The sequence below is a fragment of the Mya arenaria genome, chromosome 13 (assembly GCF_026914265.1).
Source record: "Mya arenaria isolate MELC-2E11 chromosome 13, ASM2691426v1".
NCBI classification, from domain to species: Eukaryota; Metazoa; Mollusca; class Bivalvia; order Myida; family Myidae; genus Mya; species Mya arenaria.
This window is the reverse complement of record NC_069134.1, coordinates 58,874,262-58,901,106: the sequence shown is the minus strand read 5'-3', so window position 1 is coordinate 58,901,106 and position 26,845 is coordinate 58,874,262. Positions and strand designations below refer to the sequence as shown.

The 26,845-nt window shown below is 34.3% G+C and overlaps 2 protein-coding genes across 2 annotated transcripts; one reads left to right on the top strand and one right to left on the bottom strand.

Annotated features, from left to right (window-relative positions):
• Positions 1–1,856: 1,856 nt before the first annotated feature.
• On the bottom strand, positions 1,857–4,024 carry LOC128214579 (uncharacterized). The gene has a single exon (XM_052921131.1). The coding sequence runs from the start codon at positions 3,501–3,503 to the stop codon at positions 3,024–3,026; it is 480 nt and encodes a 159-aa protein (XP_052777091.1). The 5' UTR covers positions 3,504–4,024; the 3' UTR covers positions 1,857–3,023.
• Positions 4,025–19,214: 15,190 nt separating this feature from the next.
• Positions 19,215–24,274, top strand: LOC128213309 (perlucin-like). The gene is made up of 6 exons (XM_052918915.1): positions 19,215–19,324; positions 20,993–21,105; positions 21,454–21,550; positions 22,097–22,185; positions 22,840–22,973; positions 24,162–24,274. The coding sequence occupies exons 1-6, from the start codon at positions 19,252–19,254 to the stop codon at positions 24,196–24,198; spliced, it is 543 nt and encodes a 180-aa protein (XP_052774875.1). The 5' UTR covers positions 19,215–19,251; the 3' UTR covers positions 24,199–24,274.
• The last annotated feature ends 2,571 nt before the right edge of the window (positions 24,275–26,845 follow it).

Genomic DNA, 26,845 nt, shown 5'->3' with positions numbered 1-26,845 from the left:
CAGGCTCAAAGTATTTTGGCCGGTCCCTCGAAGTTCGAGCAAACGGAGTTCGCCTGTACCTTTAATTAATTTTAAATGTGTTGTGTTTTGGCATTATCGTTACTTTTTAGAAGTATAAGTCTGTTGTTATATTTGAAATATTAACATTGATTCCGTTGGACTGTTTAAGCATATTTCCGTCAAGGTTTGGTGTGTACTTTGTTATGGTTATCTTTAAGCCCGTCAATATGGTAAATGTAGGGGGTAACCGCATCAGCACGGTCAGTGAAAACTAACAAAGAACTCAATGGGGGATTAACCGGTTTGCGGTGTGGGCTCTCAATATCATTCTAAAGCCAACGTTTTATTATGATATTAACTATAACGTCAAATTGGGTGCGTGCTGGCCGGATATCATTTGGTTTAAAATGCTGGCAGGGGTGTTTAGGGGTACTCATCCACGATTTTAACAATTTCCTGGTCGAAATGGTGCATTATGGGCGTATCTTATTACTATTTTCTTCTATATGGAAATAAACAGTAAACTTGGTTATTTTATGGGGGTGTGATTTTAATAATTTCTAGTCCGAAATAGTGCGTTTGGGCGTATTTTATAACTCCACTGTATTAAAATAAATAGTAAACTTGAACGATTTAAGGGGGGGCGGGTGTGCCCCCGCCCCCCCCCCCTAGATCCGTTAGTGACACTACAAATACATCATATAAGCACTTTATACATTTAACATGGTGAAGTATGGTAGAGTTAACAATGAAAGAATATCAAATGACGACCTACAGACGATTTAAGATTTAAATCTGTGAATGATCTCCGATTAATCAATTACCTTTGTGTACTTTTGAGTACTTGCCAATGAATAACCTTTGACTGAATTTTGATTCAGTCATTGTTTCTTGCCTCAATCATAAAAGTAATGCATATATATTTTACTGTGATTATCTTATATCGATATATAGGGTTTAATTGACAGCATATCATTGGTGGCGCCCGCCCCCTTTCCCCCTAACCGGTAAATTTTGTGAACAAGTGAACTTTTTAATTTGAATATAGAAGAAATGTGTTAAACCTATACTAGAATGCATCCCAAAAATAAAAAAAAAGCCAAACACTTTTTTCGTGGAGGAGTCGGGGTGGGGTGGGGAGGTGTGGGGTTTGAGAAGGGGTCCCATTCTTCCCGTTCTACATCTAGAACCTATATTTTTCAGTTCTAGGAAAAGATGGCGTACGATTTAAGGCGAGTTCCAATGACAAAAGGATTTATTTGACCATCGTTTTTTTTCTAAAATGATGTATGGAAAATATTGTTTATATTATAAGAGCATTGTCATTATTGTTATAGTTTAAAGATAATGGATGTCGATTATGCATTATCAAAAGGCTGTAGCTCCTAGTTTTGTTTCAAATTCAAATCTTTAAAAGCGATTATTATCTCGATGCTAAAAATACGCGAAACACGATTGCTATCTCGATGCTAAAAATAGCTAAAATGCGAATTTTCAGACCACACCAATAAAGCATTTTAACGGCTTATACAAGAAGACGGGCACACAAGACAGGCAGACAGGTAGGCGGGTGGGGGGACGGACGGACGTTCCCATATTTCAACCTTTGATAGGTACTTTACCATTACTCCCATTATGAATAATATACACCCACTTATGCCTTACCAACACTAACTAACCTTAACCAACAAGCGCTACCTAACACATTTATCTTCTTTAAGAATGAAGGAATTAGTACCCAATGTATACCCATTCATGCGCGGACGGACGGACGGACATAAAGATAGACCGACCAAAGATCAGACGGACGGACACCGACAGACAGACGGACACAGACAGACAGATAAACAAGGATCTTCCGTAAATGCAATTTTATTGGCATATCATTTTAATATTTTACAACACCCTGATAAAAATCATAACAATACAAAATCAAATCTTGTATTTTATACTTAAAAAAGTCACTCAAATATTCTCAGCATTAAACACTTCCCTTTTCTGGCCAAAATCGTTCTAACGTCACTTAAAGACGTGCACGTTATCAAACTATTCAACGTCAACGGTAGTACGTCTACAATAAGACGTAATCAAAGACGGTGTCTGCGTCACCGATCGTTTTGACTTTTTATGCATTGAGGGCAAAATTAGCATTTAGAATGCAATATCATTATACATGTATATAAAAGTGACTAAAAAGAAAAACAAATTAATTTAAAATAGTTACTGCTTCAATAATCTCGTCGTGAAAAAACATTGATTTTCAAAACAACAACAATAAGTTATAGTTATTAATACATATTTACCCAAATAAACGGTTGAATGCAGACGCTTTACCATTTTATATTGGTAAATGCATACTGATAACCCGTTAATCGGCTTAGTATTATGGTTTCTACCGGCCCAGACCTGTATATATCTATCGATTTATCCGATTAAATCAACAACAAGTCACTGCTGTTTCACAAGAATAAATGTACGACAGATTTGAAAAATACTTGAAATTAGACAAAACATAATTTCGAACACTAACAGGCCATAGTCAAAATTGGAAATTGGAACTCTCATATTCTGGATTATATAAATAAAACGGAATAAAATACACAGTACTATTTAAAGAAACATATAGGAAAAATACCCCCCCCCCCCCCCTCATTTCTTTTACACCACTTTTGTTTTAACATTTTTATTATAAATAAAAGGTTAATACCAACTAGGCTGAATAGTAATTTATCCTCAATATATATTAGTTTCCCCGTTCAAGCACATCTTAAAGCATGTTTAAACCATTTCAGTAAACATGTTGACTTTAGTTTCATCATGAAAAGGCTGAAATTGTAAGTTATGCTCCATATTAAGGTTCTCCGTTCCGACACAAACCTGTATTCACATAATTAAACATGTTTAAACAAGTTTTCAAAAAAAAGGTTGACTTAGTCAAGATGCCACAGGCGAGTCTCGGCGAACACATTCGTTTTGTCAGCAAAATGTATTAAGGTAGATTATAAAACTAATCTACAACGGTATCAAGTTGGATTTTTCAAATCATGGACAAGAAGGGCCTCATCATGTTTGAGGATGGGTTTGGGGGTAGTTTTGTTGTAAAGCCGGGCGGAGTGGAGTTTGCCGGTAGTGGGGCTGGAGGCGATGTCACGATTTATTTCATCCGGCCAATGTACGTGCCCTGGCTTGGGCGACACCGTGCGGACACTCTTTTTCCTTCCGGGCTCTTTGAGCAGCGACATTGGCCGCGGCACGGGCCTCACTGAAATCAGTTCTCCGTCACTGCCATCTCTTTTATCGGCGACTCCTCCTGAGGCGTCACTCGAGTCAGACACCGTGGCGTCGACGTCGTCGGCTGTCGGAACGGGTTCCGGGGAATCATTTTTCAAGAAATCTCCAACAAGCGTCTGAAAGGCATCAGAGCCGCGCGGCATCCGAGAGTTAGAGAACATGAGCACCAAGTCATGGATCTCACTATCGTCCAATGGCGTCTCTGCAGACATCTTTAAGATGGCTCGTCTTCTGTCACAAAAAAGTTAAAAGTTTCTAACGAACAATGTATTCCTTAATCCTAAAGTATTTATTCTCAAACATATGTCTCTTGTGTTGTTTTTTTAAAGAAACCTTAACTTCCAACTATCTCGCCCTTAAAAGAACTTTCTACATTTTTTTCGATAAGTAAAAATCCTTAAAGAAATCACATTCTATTCCATTTTGTACTTTTGTCTTTAAAACCAATTGCTGTTATTTAATACACTCCTGTCGCCTAATCGCTATGATGTAAGTATAAAGCACCAATAACACGATCTCATGATAATAGTTCCAATACTGCAATGAAATCTATATTAAAGTGTCAAGTTTATTCCATATCATAATCAAAACACACTGCCGAAAACACAGAATGATCATTTGAAGAACTGCGACCTTGCCAAGGATTTGTCTCTATCCTCTTCTAAGTTGTTTACGATTCCAAAGTCTGTATGTACATTATATTCTAAAGACATATGGTTTGACCCAACGATTGGCCTTAACTTGATCCCTAGATTAATAGCAAATCTTCAGTATAAACTATACACAACACCTTATATCTTAATAGAGATCGCTATGGATTACCACTGTATTATTGTAACTGAATACCTTAGATCTCGGTCCAACAAAACAATTAGTACGGAGTACTAAATAGCTATCCAAAGTCAAGATTTAATTCAATAAAACAATTTACTTGCTGACAGTCGAATGGAAACATTTTGCCAAATCCTCTAGTTGATTTTAACAAGTTTATGTAAATGAAATTAATCGAGCCGACTTAGGGACATAACATAAGGGATAAATAGTTAATTCTCAACTAGAACAAATAAATAAAATAATTTGTTGAAAAAATCGGTTGTCCAGATCATTATCATTAAGATTGAACTCAGGTCTTGCTTTGTGCCTGTCATAATTTTCAACATCACGGCTTGTCTATGTAGTTTTTATTGTCATATTATTAAAGTATTTTTTTCGTGGGGGTGATTTCGTGCCATCCAACTTTTCTGTTTCACGACATATGTTTTCTAAAATGAAGGTAACAATGAAACAGGAATTGACGTTTTATAATTATTGTATCGCAAAGCGTGCACCGCTTGTGGTAAACCCTTTAAATGTTAGAAATAAAGAAACTAAACATACGTTTATAAAGCCAATGTAATTTTATCACAAACCGCTCACCTTTCATGGTTAACCCTTTAAATGTGAGAAATAAAGATACTAAGCGTACATTTCGAAAGCCAATGTTATTCTATCACAAAGCGTGCATTGCTTGTGGTAAACACTTTAAATGTTAGGAATAAAGATACTAAGCGTACATTTCGAAAGCCAATGTAATTCTATCACAAAGCGTGCATTGCTTGTGGTAAACACTTTAAATGTTAGGAATAAAGATACTAAGCGTACATTTAACACGCCATGGTCTAGCCAGGGATGTGAACAAGCTAGTTAAGCCAATAGTTATGCTAGGAAAATCAATGTAAGGATGATATAATAATATTATTGCTTAAAACAAGCATAGACAATTCATTTAACACGCCATGGTCTAACCAGGGATGTGAACAAGCTAGTTAAGCCAATAGTTATGCTAAGAAAATCAATGTAAGGATGATATCAGAATAGTATTGCTTAAAACAAGCATACACAATTCATTTAACACGCCATGGTCTAGCCAGGGATGTGAACAAGCTAGTTAAGCCAATAGTTATGCTAGGAAAATCAATGTAAGGATGATATCAGATTAGAATTGCTTAAAACAAGCATACACAATTCATTTAACACGCCATGGTCTAGCCAGGGATGTGAACAAGCTAGTTAAGCCAATAGTTAAGCTAGGAAAATCAATGTAAGGATGATATCAGATTAGTATTGCTTAAAACAAGCATACACAATTCATTTAACACGCCATGGTCTAGCCAGGGATGTGAACAAGCTAGTTAAGCCAATAGTTATGCTAGGAAAATCAATGTAAGGATGATATCAGATTAGTATTGCTTAAAACAAGCATACACAATTCATTTAACACGCCATGGTCTAACCAGGGATGTGAACAAGCTAGTTAAGCCAATAGTTATGCTAGGAAAATCAATGTAAGGATGATATCAGAATAGTATTGCTTAAAACAAGCATACACAATTCATTTAACACGCCATGGTCTAGCCAGGGATGTGAACAAGCTAGTTAAGCCAATAGCTATGCTAGGAAAATCAATGTAAGGATGATATCAGAATAGTATTGCTTAATACAAGCATACACAATTCATTTAACACGCCATGGTCTAACCAGGGATGTGAACAAGCTAGTTAAGCCAATAGTTAAGCTAGGAAAATCAATGTAAGGATGATATCAGAATAGTATTGCTTAAAACAAGCATACACAATTCATTTAACACGCCATGGTCTAACCAGGGATGTGAACAAGCTAGTTAAGCCAATAGTTAAGCTAGGAAAATCAATGTAAGGATGATATCAGAATAGTATTGCTTAAAACAAGCATACACAATTCATTTAACACGCCATGGTCTAACCAGGGATGTGAACAAGCTAGTTAAGCCAATAGTTAAGCTAGGAAAATCAATGTAAGGATGATATAAGAATAGTATTGCTTAAAACAAGCATACACAATTCATTTAACACGCCATGGTCTAACCAGGGATGTGAACAAGCTAGTTAAGCCAATAGTTATGCTAGGAAAATCAATGTAAGGATGATATCAGAATAGCATTGCTTAAAACAAGCATACACAATTCATTTAACACGCCATGGTCTAACCAGGGATGTGAACAAGCTAGTTAAGCCAATAGTTTTGCTAGGAAAATCAAAGTAAGGATGATATCAGAATAGTATTGCTTAAAACAAGCATACACAATTCATTTAACACGCCATGGTCTAGCCAGGGATGTTAACAAGCTAGTTAAGCCAATAGTTATGCTAGGAAAATCAATGTAAGGATGATATCAGAATAGTATTGCTTAAAACAAGCATACACAATTCATTTAACACGCCATGGTCTAACCAGGAATGTGAACAAGCTAGTAAAGCCAATAGTTATGCTAGGAAAATCAATGTAAGGATGATATCAGAATAGCATTGCTTAAAACAAGCATGCACAATTCATTTAACACGCCATGGTCTAACCAGGGATGTGAACAGGCTAGTTAAGCCAATAGTTATGCTAGGAAAATCAATGTAAGGATGATATCAGAATAGCATTGCTTAAAACAAGCATACACAATTCATTTAACACGCCATGGTCTAACCAGGAATGTGAACAAGCTAGTTAAGCCAGTAGTAATGCTAGGAAAATCAAAATAAGGATTATATCATAATATTTTTGCTTAAAACAAGCATACACAATTCATTTAACACGCCATGGTCTAGCCAGGAATGTGAACAAGCTAGATAAGCCGATATATATATGTAAGGATAATCAATGTAAGGATTATTGTTATATTGTTTGAAAGAAACATAAACAATGCATTTAAAGGGACATGGTTTAAGCAGGAATGTAAACATGCTATATTAATTATTTTATTTTTCAGAAATAAATGTTATAATATTTGAATAATAGTTTTGTCAAAGCGTATTCGATTGAAAGGTAGAATTATATAACACTTAAATCAAAGAATAATAATAATATCAATAAAAAGACTTTTTTTTCTTAATCAGTCACTGAAATTTTAGTCAAAATAAAATCAAAGCGTAGTAGTAAAATAAAAAAAAAATGTGACAAAAGATAGATTTTAGGACCATTTAAATTAGAAAAAAAATATGACGGCTCCATTTTGTTGATGAATAAAGCGAATGCTTAGACTTTGATAATGTTGAAGTAAATTCGTAATAGATAATGAGTTTGATTATGAGGAAGTAACGACCTCAATCGTAGAAGAAAAAAATGATGGTACAGACAAGTTAACTCAGGAAATGTTCATTGGAAGTGAAAGTACCTTTGCTCCGATGTCAGGCAAATTATCGAACAACAGTATATGTTTATCAATAACTATTTATAACCTTGTAGTTGGACAAGAGGTATTATTGTACAAAGGTTAACTAAACGATATAAATGACTACAGACGTATTATACTCATAAGTATTTTGTGAATGTATATTCAATTTTACAAGATAAAAAACTGCAACTAAATGCCGAAAATAATAACTTATAATGGAACAAGCACATGAAGTTTGTGTTTTGTCGTCAGTAAAAATATTAGACGGACATAGGCGTTAATTGCCGTAAACATGTTAATAACAGTTTCTTGACAAAACATGATTTGCATCAGGCAGTAATGAGACATGGCATACTACTAAAACAGAGAATAACATTGTTTCAAGAATACAGATGATAATAATATCGAAGTCAAAACGTAAACAGTACATATCTGATATGACAGAATAATAGGGATTAGGGAAGCTAATATCATACATAACTTTTTATTCTAATAATCATATTAATTATCTTAGAATTTCTTAGAAAAATCGCTTGGTTTATAAATTGACCTGGCGATGTTTTGCGATTTCATTAATTCAATATCTAAACTTTACGTGAATACGCTCAATATTTTTCGAAATAGAAAACTCCACATTTCAAATCCATAATTCAACGAGGCACTTACAAAAGCGTCAACAATAATAAAACAAAGTTGTATTACGCATTATAAATTTAGTTGATTCCCAGAAGGCTTTTGATGTTGTTCAGTGAAGCCATATTGGCTTTAACATATTCGTTACCGTGTGTCTTAAGTGGAATGGTAAAAGATGCTTAGAAAAACATACAATTTTGTTACTTCACGAGTTATAGCAAATATATAATATATTGAATTACATTATACTCAAATCAGTGTAAAACAAGGGGAGCCAATCTCTCTACTACGTTTTATATTTGAGTTGATGCTGTGCAACAGTAATGATAAGTTGCTGTAAAAACGTATACAATGTTTTTATTTCATTTGTCGCAAATTATATTGTGTTATTTTCATATAGAGCAAATGATTAACAAATAATAATATGTTTAGCTATTATTGCCGATGGGATAGCTGTCAATATTTTGTAACGAATGATAAATTTGAACATCTTTCATTTACCCCGTATGCACTTAAATTAGATGTGCATTTCTGGTAATTGCACCTTATCACAGGTTCAAAAACGTTATCTCGTTAAGCTTTAAAAACTCTTTTTGTCTATCTAAATTATTTGATGTTATTGTGCTAAATATTAGAGATTGAGTGAAAACCTTTGTAGTTCAATACTATTATGATTTGGAGGAATAGGGATTTTATGAACAATTGAACGTGTTCAACTTATATATTCAAATTATATACATTGTAATTTCAAACTAGTAACATCGCTTAATATGGGGGATTAGCAATATTTTCAATGGGTGTCTTAAGAATAATACGAATAGTAATATTAGTGCTTAGAGTTAAAACAATCCACATTCTCTTGTTTACAAAGTTCTGTGTTGGCATTGTTTGGCTTTATTTGAAGTAATTTTTCAACAAAGAAGATCATCTTCTTTTGTGGAGCCTTTTAGATAATGTTTTATTCTGTTATCTCGTGATGAAAAGGTTTAGTATTGATGTTGATAAAAATGTTGATAAAATATGAAACAACTAAGCGGTTTAATTATAGCAATTAAATCGCATACATATTTAATACATTCCTGTTGTTTTTTGTTGTTGTTGTGTTTTTTTTCACCCAAGGAAAAAAACGAGTACATGTATTAGATTTTAACGACGCTTTAAGCAAATAAGGTTCAACAAGTTTGAATGTTATTAATAAATAATTTTAAAATGAGGACATACATACATATTTCTAAATATTAGGAATATATTATCTTTTTAACTGGCTTTGCAAGGAGTTCTGAATAAATTTGACTTTTGTACTTTGAAACATAGTTTAAAAAGAGAAAAACATTTCATATGTATATATGTTCAAAACAAAATCGAAAAACTTAAGTGATTGTCTTGATCATTTTTCCTCCAATGAAATCGAAAGAAATGGATCGAAAATTGTATTGTAGTTTTGAGCTTTGTTTCTAAGCAAACGAATCAAGTGGTCAGTAAGGCAACGTTATTTCCACCGGCAGAAAGTTATTTTACGATTAAGGAGTGTTTAGTCGTGAGAAGAACCAACCTTATCACCTCAAAAATATCCTTTTTCTCGTTTATGCAACAGAAACAACGCAATAACTAAATGTGAGGTCGCACACTAGGTAAAACACAGGTAAAACGTTTTATACTTGCCTTTGATCAAAATGGTGATCCCCACCTCACTGGTCACTTAAATTGTAGCTTTAAATTACGCTAGCGAAACCTCGCGGTTACTAAACTCTTTGAAACTGAATGCCCTAAATAGCCTTTGGGGCGGCACAAATTTACTGTACCTCTGGCTCCAAAAGTCACAGAGATCGTGCTTTGTTTACCTGATTGTCGAACACAGTTTGCCTTCAGTGGTAGATATTATAGGCAGAAACCCAGATGTCAAAAATCTGCTCACTATGAACTTATATAGTTGCAAAAGGATCACTGTGTTTGCCATATGACACACAAGAAAACATACATACAAAATCCATACCAAAACCAAAGAAAATGTTTCGATTATAGTTTGTTTACCACCTTGAAACGATAAGTAATATCGCGGAGGAATTCACTTGATGGTCAAAGTTTTAAAGCACCGTAACAAACCTCAATGCTATCTTTTGCATAGAACATTTTACTAACTAGAAGTGCCTTAAATTGTACTGTCGTCTTGTCGTTTGGTCATTTCGGTAGGTTACGAACTAGTAAGTGTACGTTACTTCCACTGTCGCTCCATTTACACTGGTTTCGATTGTTTAATTAGATGCAAGCAGACGTTCAGCTCCCTTTTAAGAATACAGGTTTTTCATATTTTGTAATTTCATGGCCGATTTAGTTTTAAATAAAACGTTACAGTCGTGTGAACACTTTCTTATTTTACTGTCCACTAAGCAGTACAGACAATCTTGCAGATTGTTAAGATGTTAAACACAATTGAAAAACAGACATTTTTACATTCTACAAATACCAGCAACAAACGACATACACCCTACAACACCCACAAGGAACTAGTGTTTTTCTTTGATCAAGTGTCTGTTTCTTTAACAGACACCCACTTGTTAACGATGTTACCAGGAGCAGACGACAAACGCAGTGCGCGCGCCACGACCTTGTCATTGGGCGCATGTGCTATCAATTAGGAAACCGTGAATTCTATTTCATTAAAACGTATCGTTTGTTTTGCTAATTACATGGCCTTTGTTACTGAAGCAGATTATTCAATTATCATGTCTAGGTGCTCGATAACTAGTTATTCAGACGTCTGAGATGCCGACCTTTTAACAATATACCTTCTGCTGCACCAGTATTCCTTTGATGCGTGCAATATCTTGTTGTAAGACTTTAAGCATCCGGTCTGCTCTTTGTCGCACAAACGACAAAATACCGATCTTCGACAATTCGATTCAATCGATATTTATTTACACATTTGCACACATTCTACAAATATATCAAGGCGGAAGACAATGACTTATACGACATCCATCTCCTAAATGCACTACGAACGTCTAGTTGTTCTAATGAGTGAATAAGATACTGGTTCTAAATAACAACCCTCTACCCAATTCACGCCTGCTAAACGCCGGCCCTACCATTTATCGATGGTGCAAAGAAAATGAGGTGTTGACACTTCCGTGGTAAAGCTTTGCCTTTTTGTATTTTTACACACGTAATAATAACTTTCATCTTATTTTTTTATTAAATTGACGTTTTTCGTAAATCGGAGAATGCCAGCAGCGTTTCTTCTGATTCGGACTTTGATGCAAATTTAACTACACGTCGGTGCAAAGGCACACGGTAAGAACATTCTGCCCATACAAATTAAACAGTTATGTGCAACACTTACGTCAACACTCATAAACATTTACAAGCTCTTTTGAAAACAAAACAACGAAATATGCACAAATTTAAAAGCGGTCACGCTGTTGCCAAAAAAAATGGCATCTTATTGAACTCTTTCTAAATGCGTTAAAATATCAACTTAAATAACAATTATACATAAAAGCTTATCAATATATGTTTTCAATACTATACAATGCTGTTATTCCCATGCACATAATGCTACTTACATATTTGCTGTTTAAAGATATACTATTATTATTATTAATTTATATTCTTGAAAAAACTTACCATAAATCAGTGGTATGTCAGCTAGCGGAACCATGCGCCGGGAAAACTAGTTGGATGTTATGATTACTTACAGTGCTCCAATCAATCTTACTATTCGTAATTGTCTGCATGAGTATGAACGGCTTTGTAAATACTTTTCCCATGTGTAACCCTTTTATAATTATATGCTTTCATATCCAGGTCATAAATTCATTGTTTTGCTCTCTATGTTTGTTATTCATGTAAGAAAATAGCCCATTGAGCTAATGGGTTTTTTTGTTATCATTTACCCGATTTTAAATAAAGATTCTTGTATCTTGTATCTTATTTTTTGTATCACTGCTATATATATATGTGCATATTTCCTTTTTTAAAACGAGCTTGTAAGTGTGTATGTGTGCTCGCGAAGGTACTATACCTAACATGAGCCAGAATGTACGGTGTGTCCATGCACTGAAATGTAGTTGGAATGTTAAATCTCAAAATATGTACAAAGCCAAATCGGAAGAAAAAGTCCTGACACCACAGTTCGCGGACAAAATTAAAACGAAATCATAGCCAACCTGCCAATTTACCCCAATATGAAATTGAAAAAAAACAGGACTAAGAACACTGATACATACTTTCGTAATTGCATTTTGTGCAAAAGGAAGTTAATTTGCAGATGTTTGTTGTTCATAATTTCCAACTGATATTTCCTTCTGCAAGATTCACGGGGAATTTGCTTTTCTGAGTGGCCAACATGCAGGCTAAAATTTCATCTTAAAAATAAAAGGCATGGTCTCACAAATTACGCTAACGTGACACTTACATTGAAACCGAAAGGGAACATCAAGATTGTCTGGTTGGTTTTGATGTATCGTAATACCAGAACTGCATTGTTCTTTAATGCAAGGTGGTCCGACGGAACAGATGTATACATGTATAGAACATATTCGACTAGCAAATGAATCGAATCTAATTAGAGAAAAGCAAAGACAACAGGAACATCGGAGTGATGCTCCGTAGATCCTCTCTGGCTCTTTTTCATTGATATAAATACTGTGGTTGCATTTTTATGCATTTACTATAATTTCATAAAGCCACCAACGTTTAAATATGTGCATCTTTTTGGCAAGAACTCAACATAAAAACTATTGAAACGCATGCATTCTCATACAACAGCACTAAGTCCAAACCTGTTGGTGAAATGATGTTTTAAAAATTGAGATTTATAAAACTGCAAGTTATTTAATTAAAATGTCCGTTTTCTAGGCATAAAACAGAACTGGACTTTTTGGAACGGGCATGAAAAAGTAACACGGCCTGGCTCAAACCCACAACGTCTCAGGTGAACGGCGAACACGTATACTACTAGATCACGATCACCCTGTTAGTAAAACACGTACATACATATACACATTTTTTCAAAGAAATTGATAATTTAAGGGACTTGTTTGTTGATGCATGTTCCAAAATGACCAGGTCTTAAACCCAGGAAAGTCCCCGATTCCTCGAATGACTCGCATCTGGACATACTAAATAGTTGTATGCATGGAATAAAAGCACGATTTTTGAACAGTATTTGTCAAAATATTAAATTCAACATAACATGACATTTAACACATTTAAACAAAACATAATCAACGGGAAAGTTCATCCAAACATATGTCCTATGATTACATATCATGTAAGAACAGGTGTTCCTTGACCGAAATGTTTGCATTTTTTTTTATACAGATAAGGAAATCTAGAAAGTTTTGTCGATTGCACAACTTGATAAGCTATCAAAATGAGATCCAAAATGAATGCATCGGGATATCGTTACACGTTAGGGATAATCGAGTTACTTTCCACTATAACAGCATGATTTGAAGGTAAATCATATATGCTTCATCATCGTCGGACAGCCACGATCGACTCACATGAATGGAGTATAATGAAATGGCTCAGTCGTGGCTATCCGACAATGTTGCTAAGCACTATCCGTTCTTTTGATGATGATATTGATGGTGTGTGCGTACATGCCTTGCTAAGAGGGGTAGGATTGGATGTCGATGGTGCATGAACACAGTAAAATACGTATAATACAATGTGACCACATCTAATACAAACTAATGACGACTATGGCATCTGAAAGTGCTTCTTTTGTGTTCCTTGAGTCCAACCTCCAGATATGCTTTTTTTATTGCTGTCCAAAAATCCAAAATTGCAGTCCAGTGCTGTATCCTCTGTGCTACGAAGACTTACTCTAAACATTTGGAATATTTAAGCTATATACCTAACATGGTCATATTACGTGATAGCATCGACTAGCCAATCACGCATAAGGAATGAATTCTACTAGGTAGACATACCTAGTAATATTTTTTAATGGAAAAATACGAAAAAACTGCGAAAAATAAAGAAATTGTTAACTTTGTGCTACTTCAGTTAGTAAGTTCCAATGCATTGTACACATCGATACCAAGTTTATGTCAGTTTTCGACAGTTTTCTTTTTTTCCCGATGTTTTATCATACGGAGTACAGTCCCTTTAAGCCCTAATGTTTCACGTACAAACATTGTTAACTCCATACATAATACAACAGATTCATTAGATACATCTTTTTACACAACCATTGCGAACTAAATGCTTGTTAAAGAAAACCATGCTAAAAATCATCTGACCCACAGATATGTGAATTGTTGATGACTCTAAATCATGTTGTTTTCATTTGAAAGGTTTTTGTGTGAAGAAAAAGTAAACACCAAACGTATATAACAAACAAGTATTTGGCCTTCAAAGATTGCAAAATATGTCATATACGTACGATTTCATTTAAAATAAAGAGCAAAAATACACATTGTAATAACTTAAATGACGTTTCGGTCAATATTTTACATATTATAAATCGGACAACAAACATCTTCCAAATGTTACAAAAATTGTATGGAGTCATCAAAATATTACATGAAGGTTAATGGAGATACCAGAGAACTAACGTATTTGTTTAACGTAAATTTATTGCTTTGAGTTAAAAAGCACCCTGTTCTCTTGATAAAAAAATACTGTGTTGTATGGCTTAATTTGAAAAAATTGTCCATACGAAATTTTAATATCATTAACAGAATATCAATTTATTTTTTCCAAGTCTTTTACAAATGTTGTTATATCTTGATAAATATGTTCAATATTGCTGCTGATATAAAGAGGATATTATGATTGGACGATTTTTTCGTGACCCGTATCACGTCAAGTTCGGTGTGTAATCACGAATCAGTCAAGGTCGCAGGTCGATACGTATACATGTTATCTCACTAAACGAGACGTGTTGCATGTGACCAAAAAGCGTCCTATCGTAAACTTCCATTTATTATATACCTTGCAATTTATTTCTTGTTTAGTTTTCAATTTTATATAGATTTTCTACTATCTGTCAAATGTCCAAATATGGAATGGCTTGATGTATGAAGATGTCACTTACTTTTGTTTATTATAAGTCAAGGGAGGCTACTACAGCAAAACAATCCAGAAGTTACAGAATTCACTCTATTAAACAAAATAAGAAAATAACGTTTTGAATCTCAGCAAAATGAACAAATCGACAATATAAAAACAATTAGTAAATATCACAGCACAAAACAATAACAAATATAAAAGGTACTTATTTACGAGTATGACCAAATAGTAAATTCATGAAGACGTAACGCGTAATGTGAATGTTAGTGGGTTTTTTTTTGCAGAACTGAGGGAAATTCGTGAGTCATTCGCTATTACTATCGGTGACGCGAATTCCCCTTCTTTTTTGTATTGGTGAGCTGTTTATGATTAGGTTACAACATATGATCTTCAAATTGGCAAACAACTAATTGTCTAGATAGATCGGACGTGCTCTCTGTTTCATTCTTATTCTGATGTTTCTTTGAATAACATGTTCCAAAATAGAATCAGAAAAAGATAACATGGTGATACGGATTTTTCAATACGGTTTGCTGTAATTTAACTGTTGGATATGGAAATAGAAATTGATAGACATAAAATAAAATAGAATACAACTTATTCGCCTATACCTATTTTTAAAACAATATTTTCACTCAAGCAGAAGTGTTACTTATATCATTTTAAACTACGCTTTACACAAAATTTGTTCAATAAATGTTTAAATGCTACTGAAAATAATTTCAAAGTGAGGGAATTACAAATTATAATATATAAATATTTCAGGAATAGTCAACCGTGTGTTTTTGCAAATAATTCTGAATACGTTTCATTTTTTTATTAACTTTAAAATGCAGCTCAAACATAGAACATGCACAACATATGTATATGTGTCTCAGGGGAATCGAAATAGTCCATGTATGTGTTTAAAAGCTCACCTGAGCACATATTGCTCAGCGTTAGCTATTGTGATACAGTGATTTGTTCACCGTCCGTCATCGGCCGTCCGTGGGTCGTCAACATTTTCATTCAAACATCTTCTCCTCTTAAACCACTGCACTGGGACACTTTTAACAAAACTTCACAGGAATGTCCCTAACATGGTCCTTTTCCAGATTCCTTAAATGAAAGTGGTTCCATGTAGAATTCTGGTTGACATGGCAGACGAAAGGAAAACAACTTTAAAAATCTTCTTCTCGGAAACCGCTGGCCGGATTTCAACATAATTTCACGGAGATGCTCCTTATGTTACTGTAACAAATGTCTTTACACCATGTAAAAAAGCATTGCCACCAGTGGGTGGGGCTACTTATCACTAGCTATTTCTTTATGGAAAACTTGTCTTCACTATCCGCTGGCCAGAGTTTTAAATTCTTTAACAGAAATGTTCCTTAGGTGACCGTCTATCAAATTTCTTCACCCGATTTTGATTCGTAAAAAATCATGGCCTTCAGGGGCTCGGGGCTACTTTTTTACCATATATCGCCACCTTAGTGCAATAACTCAATAACTGCATATAGAATTAGAAGCAGATATTGAGTTCTTGCACTAAGGTGACGATATGTCTATATGGAACACTTCGCATCAGAATCCGCTAGCCTGATTTAAAAATAATTGCACAGAATAAGGAACCCTTTGTCCAAAAAGCTGAGTGATATATGGCCCTCTTGGCCTTCTTGTCATTCGTTCTGCTAATGGAATCGAGGGAAGTGGGCCGGAAAGTGAATTGTATTTTTGAGCTTGTATTTATGGAAACGATTCATGTGGTCAGCGAGGCAACGTCATTTACACCGGCAGGAAAAAAATCAACAGTTATTTCGGAAACTCTATGTTAACACTAGTGCCATTGTTTTACCATTATGCTTGCCGTTGGGGAAATAATTACTGTTTAGTCAAGAGAAGAACCCAACTTTTCTCCTTGAAAACATGCTTTCCTCGTGTTTGCAACAGGAACAACGCATCCTGTTCTTAGAATTAAAATCATTGTCGGTGATTTTTAAACGAGCATGCCTGTTTGTAATTAAAGTCGTATATATTTCAACATTCGATTACTTTCTACCCACTAATGAACAAAACGTTCAACCGAACAGTCGCTGATTTTAGGATATTGCCCAGCGAACACACAACATTAGTTTAACGTTGTCTGAAGGTTATGGCATGATACGGTTATTGTATAACGTTGTCATAGCGTTGTGATTAAATTTATTTGTAACTATTTTCCACTTATAACCATTAAAATGATGGTCAATGTTATAATCGATTGAAGGGAATCATCGCATAATCTCTGTACAAATAATCGGTATTTTTTCACAAATTTGCAAACAAATCAATGTAGGATTAAAGAGGTCGACGCTGGCTGACAATGAACTCCTCTCCTTAAGTCACTACAAACGTAAATGTATTATTGAAGGTGAATTGTACACTGGGTTTGAATGATCAACCCCTTCCAATCGACCCCAATCATACATACATGAAAAATGTGTGTAACTACAATTGGAACTTAATGATTTTTCTTTTTTTGAAATTGATATTGACTTTTTCAAGCTTCACGGGGCGTTTGCTTTTCTGAGTGGCAATCATATATGTCATTGGTAAAGGCACTACCCAAAAGGCAACACTTAAGCATAAGAGGCAATATATCCAAATGACCCTGAACTTGAGTAATAAGTTCATGCACATTCAAAGGTAAAACCATGACGTTTCTGTTTTTTTTTCTTTAGATGGTCCGTAATACCAGACCAACAGGGCTCTATACTGCAATGTGGTTTAAAGGAACAGATGTAATATGTACATAACATGCTATTCAATTACTAATCAAATTTAATCAGAGAACAGCAAAGACGGCTGAACGTCGGAAAGCTGCTCCGTAGAATCCTCTCTGGCTCTTTTTTAATGATTTAAATACTTTTTACGCATTTTAATATACTTTAACAATGAAACCGACGTTGCAATATGTACCTCGTTTTTGGCGGGTACAAAACATGAAACAAACATCGAAACGCATGCTTTCTATTTCATGACATTAAGTCCAAATCGATTTGTAAAACATTTTTGAGAGATGATTATAATAGCTGCAAATTATCAATTTACAAAATAATAAAAAACGATTTGCAATGCTCATCACGTCCAAAAAAAGTTTTACTATATTGCCTTTTTTCTTCAAATATTTCACAATGCAATACCGCCAACGATTTCTCTACTTTACGGAGCACGTTTACGTAGTAAGGTACGTTTAAGTACGTTTGTTGCAGGGCTTGCCGATTTGCGGGTGCTTTTGAAAATAGAAAATAATATTGTTGATGTCTGAAAAATGTATGTTTAGCCAAATGAGTATATTAATGATTTATAGTACGGAACAAATATTGTTTACAAAGGTTACGTCTGCAAAACGTTAAGCATATAACGTCTCGGTCCACATACACTCGCTGGTCCTTATAATGTTAACCTCAGTGGTCTGTAATATTTCTTAACACTTAATTATACATATATGTATATCTCTTCGCGTTAGTAAAACTGGTAAAAATTACACACCAGACACGTTTTTAAGGTGGGGGACGATCATTTTTGGCGACTGTTTTGTTGATGTTATTTCAATATTAAAGGGTATTGAAGAATACCATCTCATCTGAATAGTTCCACTGAAATATGACAAACGGTTTACTTGCAACTGAACAGACTTAATTATAAAGAAAAACACAAATTAATGCATCGAATAAAAGTAATTTATTCGATTTAAGAACGGTATACAGCGAAAATCAATTTTAACAAATTAATTAAATGTAGCATACGAAATGTACAAATAATAATTCCATAATTTATTCCATAAAAACTACAGGGACAATCCCAGTAGCTCAAACATTTGCAAATACCCTGTTTAAATGCGCAAGAAGTGATATTTTGAATTTAAACATATGGTCCCCTTTGTACAGTCATCTATTCATTTATTGAATAATGTGTCCGCTGTGTAGACTGTGTAGAGAATAAACAATGTTTATCCAATCTTTACATTTAAGATAATACCATTATAAATTGACCGAAATTGTAACAGTTTGTATGTTTGCATATATTTAGGAAAGATAAGGAAATCCTAATTTACATTGACGGTAAAACTTGACGATCTAACTAATCGTTGACTAAAAGTCAAAATGAAAGCATTAGACATTTGTAATACGTTGATGATTTTCGGATTGATATCCACTGTAGCATCCTGCTTTGAAAGTACGTACAAGTTTCTTCATGCTCGAAAAAAATAAAGCAAAGTTATTTATTTAGGGTACTGGTACCGATTTTAAACGCATGCTGTGTGCGATCGTGTCTTACTTAGAAATGTGGTTATAGATAAAAGGTACACGTGAAAAGTAAAATGAGTTGCGTAGGTCTGAGTTAGGTTTAGGTATCTGCGGACAACCAAATGCAAATCAAATGTGCCCCATTGTTTCTTATATAAGTGATAGCTTTTGCAGCTCGACCATCTTGAACTGATGTACTATACAATGTAAGTATTCACCAGACACAAATAAAAATAAAGGCATTGAATAAAAAGTGTACTAATATAAACCGTTCGAAAGTAGAGGGAGACTATAATAACTTCATATTGCATTGTAATGCTCATTTATAACGTGTAGCAAACCCAGTAAGACTAGTACAATATGTCAAACAATAACAACAATCGTCAACAAAAGATCGACTTAATACCGAACAATATACCAATGTTTTCAAAAATCAAAGCATTGCAGGTTACAGGTCAAAAACGTGGCCTCCATTAGACATGATGACGGCCAAGAATCTTGCCCTGATGACATGATATAATTGCGGAAATAGACCATCGGGATGTTATTCTCTGTAATAGATTATGCTCCGTGAAGATTCGCCGACAAGATTGTCCCAACGGTGCTGGATGGGGTTCATGTCAGGTATTTTGGACGGCCACGGCAGGCCGTGGTTTCTGTTAGCCTACAGAAGAGTTTTGTGTGACTGGAAGCCCCATTATGCATCATGCCGTGCCCATATTTTGCTGCACAATAGGATTTTCTTCAGTGCGGATGACTTATTTATGGTAAAGGGCAGCGTTTAAACTTTCCTGAATAATAAACTGCAGATGATTTCAAAGTAAAGTGATATTCCTGCCCAAATCATGACCACCTCAAACTATTTTAAGAACACATGCCGTTCTCCACGGCGCCTATAAACAAGACTACGACAATCGTATTGCCTTGTACATCAAATCTGGATTCATCCTCGAACAGGATCTGTGCCCAGTCAGCTCGGGTGAATCTCGAATGTGCACTAGCCAATTTAGTTTTTGAATACTTAATGGTGACATACAACCAAATTTTCTTTTATAGTAAGAAACCTAACTTTTTTCGAGCGTGGCTAAAATTTGAGTACGCAATTGGAACTTGTTTCCCATCTATGGTGTTTCGGGTCGTCGGACATCTAGAATCAGTGTATTTCAGTTAAAACAGTTACTTCTTTAAACCCTTATAATGTTAATGTAACTTAAGTGGTCTTGGTGCTCGTCGTTTATATTTTAATACGTCGGATAGTGGGTGCAGAAACTATTAATGCGAAACTGTATACATAGACACAAAATAATGCATTTCATATAACAAACTAATCAAAATCAATACGTATGTATAAGAAAAGAAGTAGTTAGAACGTTTGGTTATATATGTAAACACCATCGAGATGCACAAACAAGAATGATACAAGTACACAAAATGTGAGCGCCATGACACTCCGTCAGTGAAGCTATGGATTTAAACTGACTAAGAACGTACAACCGTATACTTAACCCACGCTATGTATGACAAGCAGACCTGGATTAGATACAAGCAATCATACATGTAATATTTCGTTTTGGACAATGGTTATTCCACGTTTCAGCCCGTGCTCAGGAACCCAATTGTGAGGGCCTTTGTCCGGATGGTTGGGTCTACTTCCGGTGTTCATGTTATCTCTTCATGGACATCATGAAAGCTAGTTGGACAGAGGCGGAGGTAAGATCTCACAAAACATGACATTTCTAAGAACCTCGACAATAAAACACTAACACTCTCATTCTCAAATGCATATATTCAGTTGAATGTTTACTCGCGAACTCACCTACACATTCACAACTAACCGAAGTGTATACATTCTTGGTCACCACAAACTGTGTTGTATACACTCCTTCACTATATATACCATCCTTCACTTTTTACGGTTGTTACTGCATTCGGTCTTTATTTATATTACAATATATAACATTGGAGTGTCTTTTGTAAACGTATTTTTTAGAAAGGATTATTTGGCGAAATGAATATGGGATCGTTTCAGAAGAACGAATATGTGTTTATTCCCTCTAGCATCACTGCGAGACACATAAAGCCACTCTGGTAATAATCGAGACGAACGCCGAGAACCTCTTTGTTATAGACTTTGCACGACGCCTTTACAAAACTGGTTTGTAAATAAATTGCTTTAAATTGAATAGGATTTGCTTTTCACTAATGAAGGTGTTTCACTTGTAAAGAAAATACATCGATAAACATGTAATACACCATTTGACATAAATCTTATTCTTTTGCATCGACGAACATAATTATGATCAACATCGGAAATAAAATTAGAGTACCGTATCTAAATCTATTACATCGATAAACATGTAATCATCATAAAACATAAAACTCGAGTACCCTAACTTAATCTATTGCATCGATAAACATGTAATACAACAGCGGACATACACTTCGGGTACTGCATCTTATTATAATGCATCGATAAACAGGTTATCATCATCACCGGATCTTTTTCTATTGCATCGATAAACATGTAATCAACATTAACTATAAAACATAAAATTCGAGTACCGCGTCTTATTCTATTGCATTGATAAACATGTAATCAACATCGGACACATTTATATCAGTCCAGCGTCATAGTTTAAACCAACAAAACACACGCATATGAAAACTAGTTCAAACGTGTTCATAAACTTTCAATTTGTAGACAGGAGACCAACCAACTCCTTCTGGATTGGGGCAACAGACACGGTCACAGAGGGTTTGTGGACATGGTATACCGACGACTCCCCATTGGTCAGTAATACTATGTTAGCCTTTCAGAGAATGATTAGCCTATTATATTCTAGAGAAGAATACTTTTCCCGTCCATATTGAGTCATTAAATAGTTTTTACAACGATATACGTGTTTGTGCTTCTAATATCTAAATTATCCGAAACATTTCCCTTGAAACGATATCAACAACTGGTAAAATTGAATCGTTCATGTAACACAGTCTGGGTACTCGGTAATTTTGTCAAGTTATAGCTCAGGAAATCCCAAACATATTATGCGTATTAATCTTCGCATGACAAGGACGATAATATCAACTGAGACCAATACATTTGGCAGGGAAGCATTCATACAAAGATCCATGTTATTATACTATAATCATATACTTAGATCTTTGTATGAGGAAATCACTTTTCATCCATCTTTTCTATACGTGCATCCTTTTTGTATGTGTTGTCCTTGATATTTAGTTAATTGAGCTAGATTGATATATGACCTTTTGAAAAATAAATGTATTGTGCATTTCAGTTCGCAAACCATATGCCGACTTGAGGTGACCGTTGTTATTTAATCAGCGTTTTTGAATGTTTATATATTTGTTTTCAATATACTGTTGGACGTATACCTTACTCCTTAGTGCGACTGCCAGATTATGCCATATTACATACTCTTTTAGAATTTCACTGGATGGGCTCCAACTGAGCCGGACAATAAGGTCGACCAAGATTGTGTACTCCTGGGTGGGCCTTACAACTACCTTTGGGACGATGATCATTGTTCTTTGACTGCCAGTTTCATCTGCGAAAAAGGGTACATGTATAGACAGTTACTATGTTATGTAGTTAACATACAATTTGATTATTACCTATCATTAATAAAACCATATATGTGTGTGAGTTATATGCAACCCTAGTATAAACGCGTTTTGGCTGAAAACACCATGCTGTTCCATTTAAAGCATTTTTGTTTGTACGATGTTGAGAATTTGAAACATCAACAGTTTGTTGATTTTAATACTTTCTCTTCTACAACTTTATATAGAATGATTATTTGTTTCAGTGTAAGATATCAATATATTTCACAGAGTGAGCACCAAAAGATTCAATTTACAAGTGGTGTAGCCATCAGAGAAATATTTACTTTTGGTGTTCACGATGTGAAAAATATTGCGATTTTACACGGTAGCAAACCTTTTTTTTAATTATATGCCTATGCTTATAAATTACAGTTAAGTGTAGTTTGTCAGAAAAGAATGTCAATTTGTATGCGTTCGGAAATGGATGCATTAAAATTGTGTTTAGCTGAACAATCATAAGATTGGCCGATAATACATCATTTAACATGACTCAAAGAATAAACGCAACAAACATGTCGCCACACACGCAGTTTCAGTTGAGTTTCCCCGTTTAAAGATCACAACCTAACAAAAATATAATAAATACTACAGGGATCAACCCAGTAGTCAAACAATCAAATATATAAGCTGTTCAATGCACAAGGTAAGGGCCCATACAACACAGGTATGACGGGATTGATGAAAATCACGGTGGCGTCGTAAAATAAACGTCCACCCCGCATGGCCCCGTTTGATCTAACTTAGCTTATAAATTGCTTTTAATTGGTCAATTCTTTTCCAATAATTACTATCAACCAAACAAATCATATAGTTGTATAAATTAGCTATTAAAAACATTTGACATGTTTTAAACATGGTATACAATTGTTTGTTGTATTTGTAAGTGGGTTGTATACACCATGCTTCGTTTTGAGTAATGGTAACACTTATAATAAACTGTGAACTAGATATTTTATTTTCGAAATTGTATCGATATATATGTTACAGAGTATGTATATAAATTAATAAAGCGAAATTTCGAAATTGTTTCTACAGTCTTGACTGACATGATGCCAAGATTCCATGTAGACAAATAGTTTTCAATAAACTCGATAAACTTCGATTTTTTCATGAAATAGAAATGTCGATAATTATTTTTACAGGTTGTCGTACTTATCTGGACCAGATCTAATTGGATGAAAACTCATCTTTTCAACGTGCTGTAGCATCACAAGTTACGAAACAAATGATATTGAGATTGTTATTATTACTTGATAATATATCATATGTTGTCCATGCCTTTATGTTTGCTGTCTAAGCACCTTACATTTGTTAACTCGTACACAAATCGCATCTCGGTGATCTGCCCTCATAAAAAATATTCATTAGATAACATATTTGTTTTAAAAATAAGATTCTTGTTAATGAAAAATGTGTGAATTATGGGTGGCTGATGACCCCAAATTATTTGAGAATCAATTAAAATGGTTTTGTGTGAAGAAAAAGGAAATGTAAATATCAAATCAAAAGTATATAACAAAACCGTTCATTTGGCCTTTACATATTGCAAAATCATCCGATTTCAGTTGAAATGAAAAGCAAACGTACAAAGTGTAATGACCTGAATTACGTACTTTCAGTCAATAGTTAATATATTGGAATCAGCCAACAAACACCTTCCAAATTATACAAAATTGTATGGAGTCACCAAGCATCATAATCTAATATACAGGTTATTGGAGCTACCAGAGGGAACCAGTTTATTTGTGAACTGTAAATTAATTGCTCAAAGTAATGAAAATGTGTTTTTTTCTGCAAATAATTCTGCATAAGTGTATTTTATCAATGATTTTTAAAATGCAGTGAAAACATAGAACATGTGTTTATTTGCCTAAAGAAAATAGAAACATTCCAATGTATGGGTTTATCATTTGTTCTGCTGATGAAATCGGGGGAAATGGACCGGAAATTGCATTATATTTTTGAGCATTGTTTCTATGGAGACATTGTGGTCAGCGAGGCGACGTCAACTTTCTACAGGCAAGAAAATATGAACAGTTATTTCGGAAATTCTATGTTAACACCGTGGCATTGTTTTACCATTATGCTTGCTGAAGGGGATATAATGACTGTTTAGTGGAGAGAAGAACCAACCTTGTCACCTTCAAAATATGCTTTCCTCGTTTTTACCTACGCATGTTGTTACTAAAATTAAAATCATTGTCGGTGGTTTTCAGACGAGCATGCCTGTTTGGAATTAAAGTCGTATATACTTCAACATTCGATTACTTTCTACCCACTAATGAACAAAACGAACACTCAAACAGTCGCTAGTTTTAGGCTGTAACCAAGCAAACACATAGCGTTAGTATTACGTGAAGGTTGTGGCGTGATACGGTTATTGTAAAACGTTGTCACAACGTTCTGATTTAATTTAATTGTACCCATTTTCTACTAATTGTCATTCCAATTATGAGCAATGTAATAATAAATTGAAGGAAAGGATCTCATAATCTTTGCAAGTATTAAAAATAAATGATTATGAAACCATAGTGATGAAACAACAATTATTAGCGTTGTACTAACGTTGTGTTAAACACTTTAAGCGACTTTGTTGTTGTTTTTCGCGGTTACTTTACACTAAAAAAAGCTGTCAAAACGTTGTGACAACGATGTCCAGTTCGTTTTGATATACGCAGCATAATATTTTACCTTGTTTCACTTATGCACCTTGCGCAAGTTACTGTTACATTTTTACCTCCAGGATGAATTCAGTTTATTCTACTTAACGTCTGTTACATTTAAAGTTGACCAAAATAAAGTGCATGATTCAGAACGTCCGTTTCGAAATGTTCTTTTGTTTCCTTCAAAGAAACTGAGATTTTTTTTATCAAAATCATTATAAAATTATTTTTTGTAAGTTTTCTTTTAGAAAACCAAAAAAGTTACAATACAAAATACAAGCATTTTCAAAATAAATTTTGCTCATGTTGTTCATTGATAAATGGGCGATATAATCGGTCAATATCATAGGCTTATGACCTCCCTTTTCTCCAAATAATCTTAATATTGCTTTCATTTGAATTAGTTTATGAAAACAATAGTGTGAGTATCATTTTTTGTATATCTGGAATGTTTATATTATAGATAATATATAAAAATTAAAAGTTTAAAAGTTTATAGTCACATTTCTACAATTCATCCTGTATCTAACATCTGTTTTGTCATTTCAACATTTGTAAATAATTTGGACCGCTTTCGAAATATATAAAATAATATAATATATATATATATTGCGAACCACAATATAATTTTCTAAACAGTTTGTGGATCAATATAGAATTTGATTAGCCGGAACAAAGGTAACAAAATGAGATATAAGAACTTGATGTTTTATGTCATGTCATGTGTGGTTACAAAATGGTCGAAATTACGCCATTTGACAAAAAAACATACATAATCCCTATCGAAACAAATGAAAGTTTTTCAATAAGAATTTGGCTTCCATCCTGTAAAACTACAGTGGAATTCACTTGAGAGTCAAAGACTCAAAGCACAATAACAAGCGTCAATGACATCATTTTATCAAAACGCTTTTCTTAATGTGAGTTACCGCCTTAAACTGTGGCGTCATCTTGTCGTTTGGTCATGTAAGTAGTTACCGTACTAGTGTACGTTATTACCACTGTTGCTCCATTTAAATCGTATCAGATGGTTTCGATTCTTCAATATGATGCAACCATATATTTCAGTTGCCTTTAAGAATACATGGGTTTTTAATATTTTCATCGCTTTTCTAATAATTCTAATATTCATTCTAAATATACGGTTACCTTTCTTAAAAATT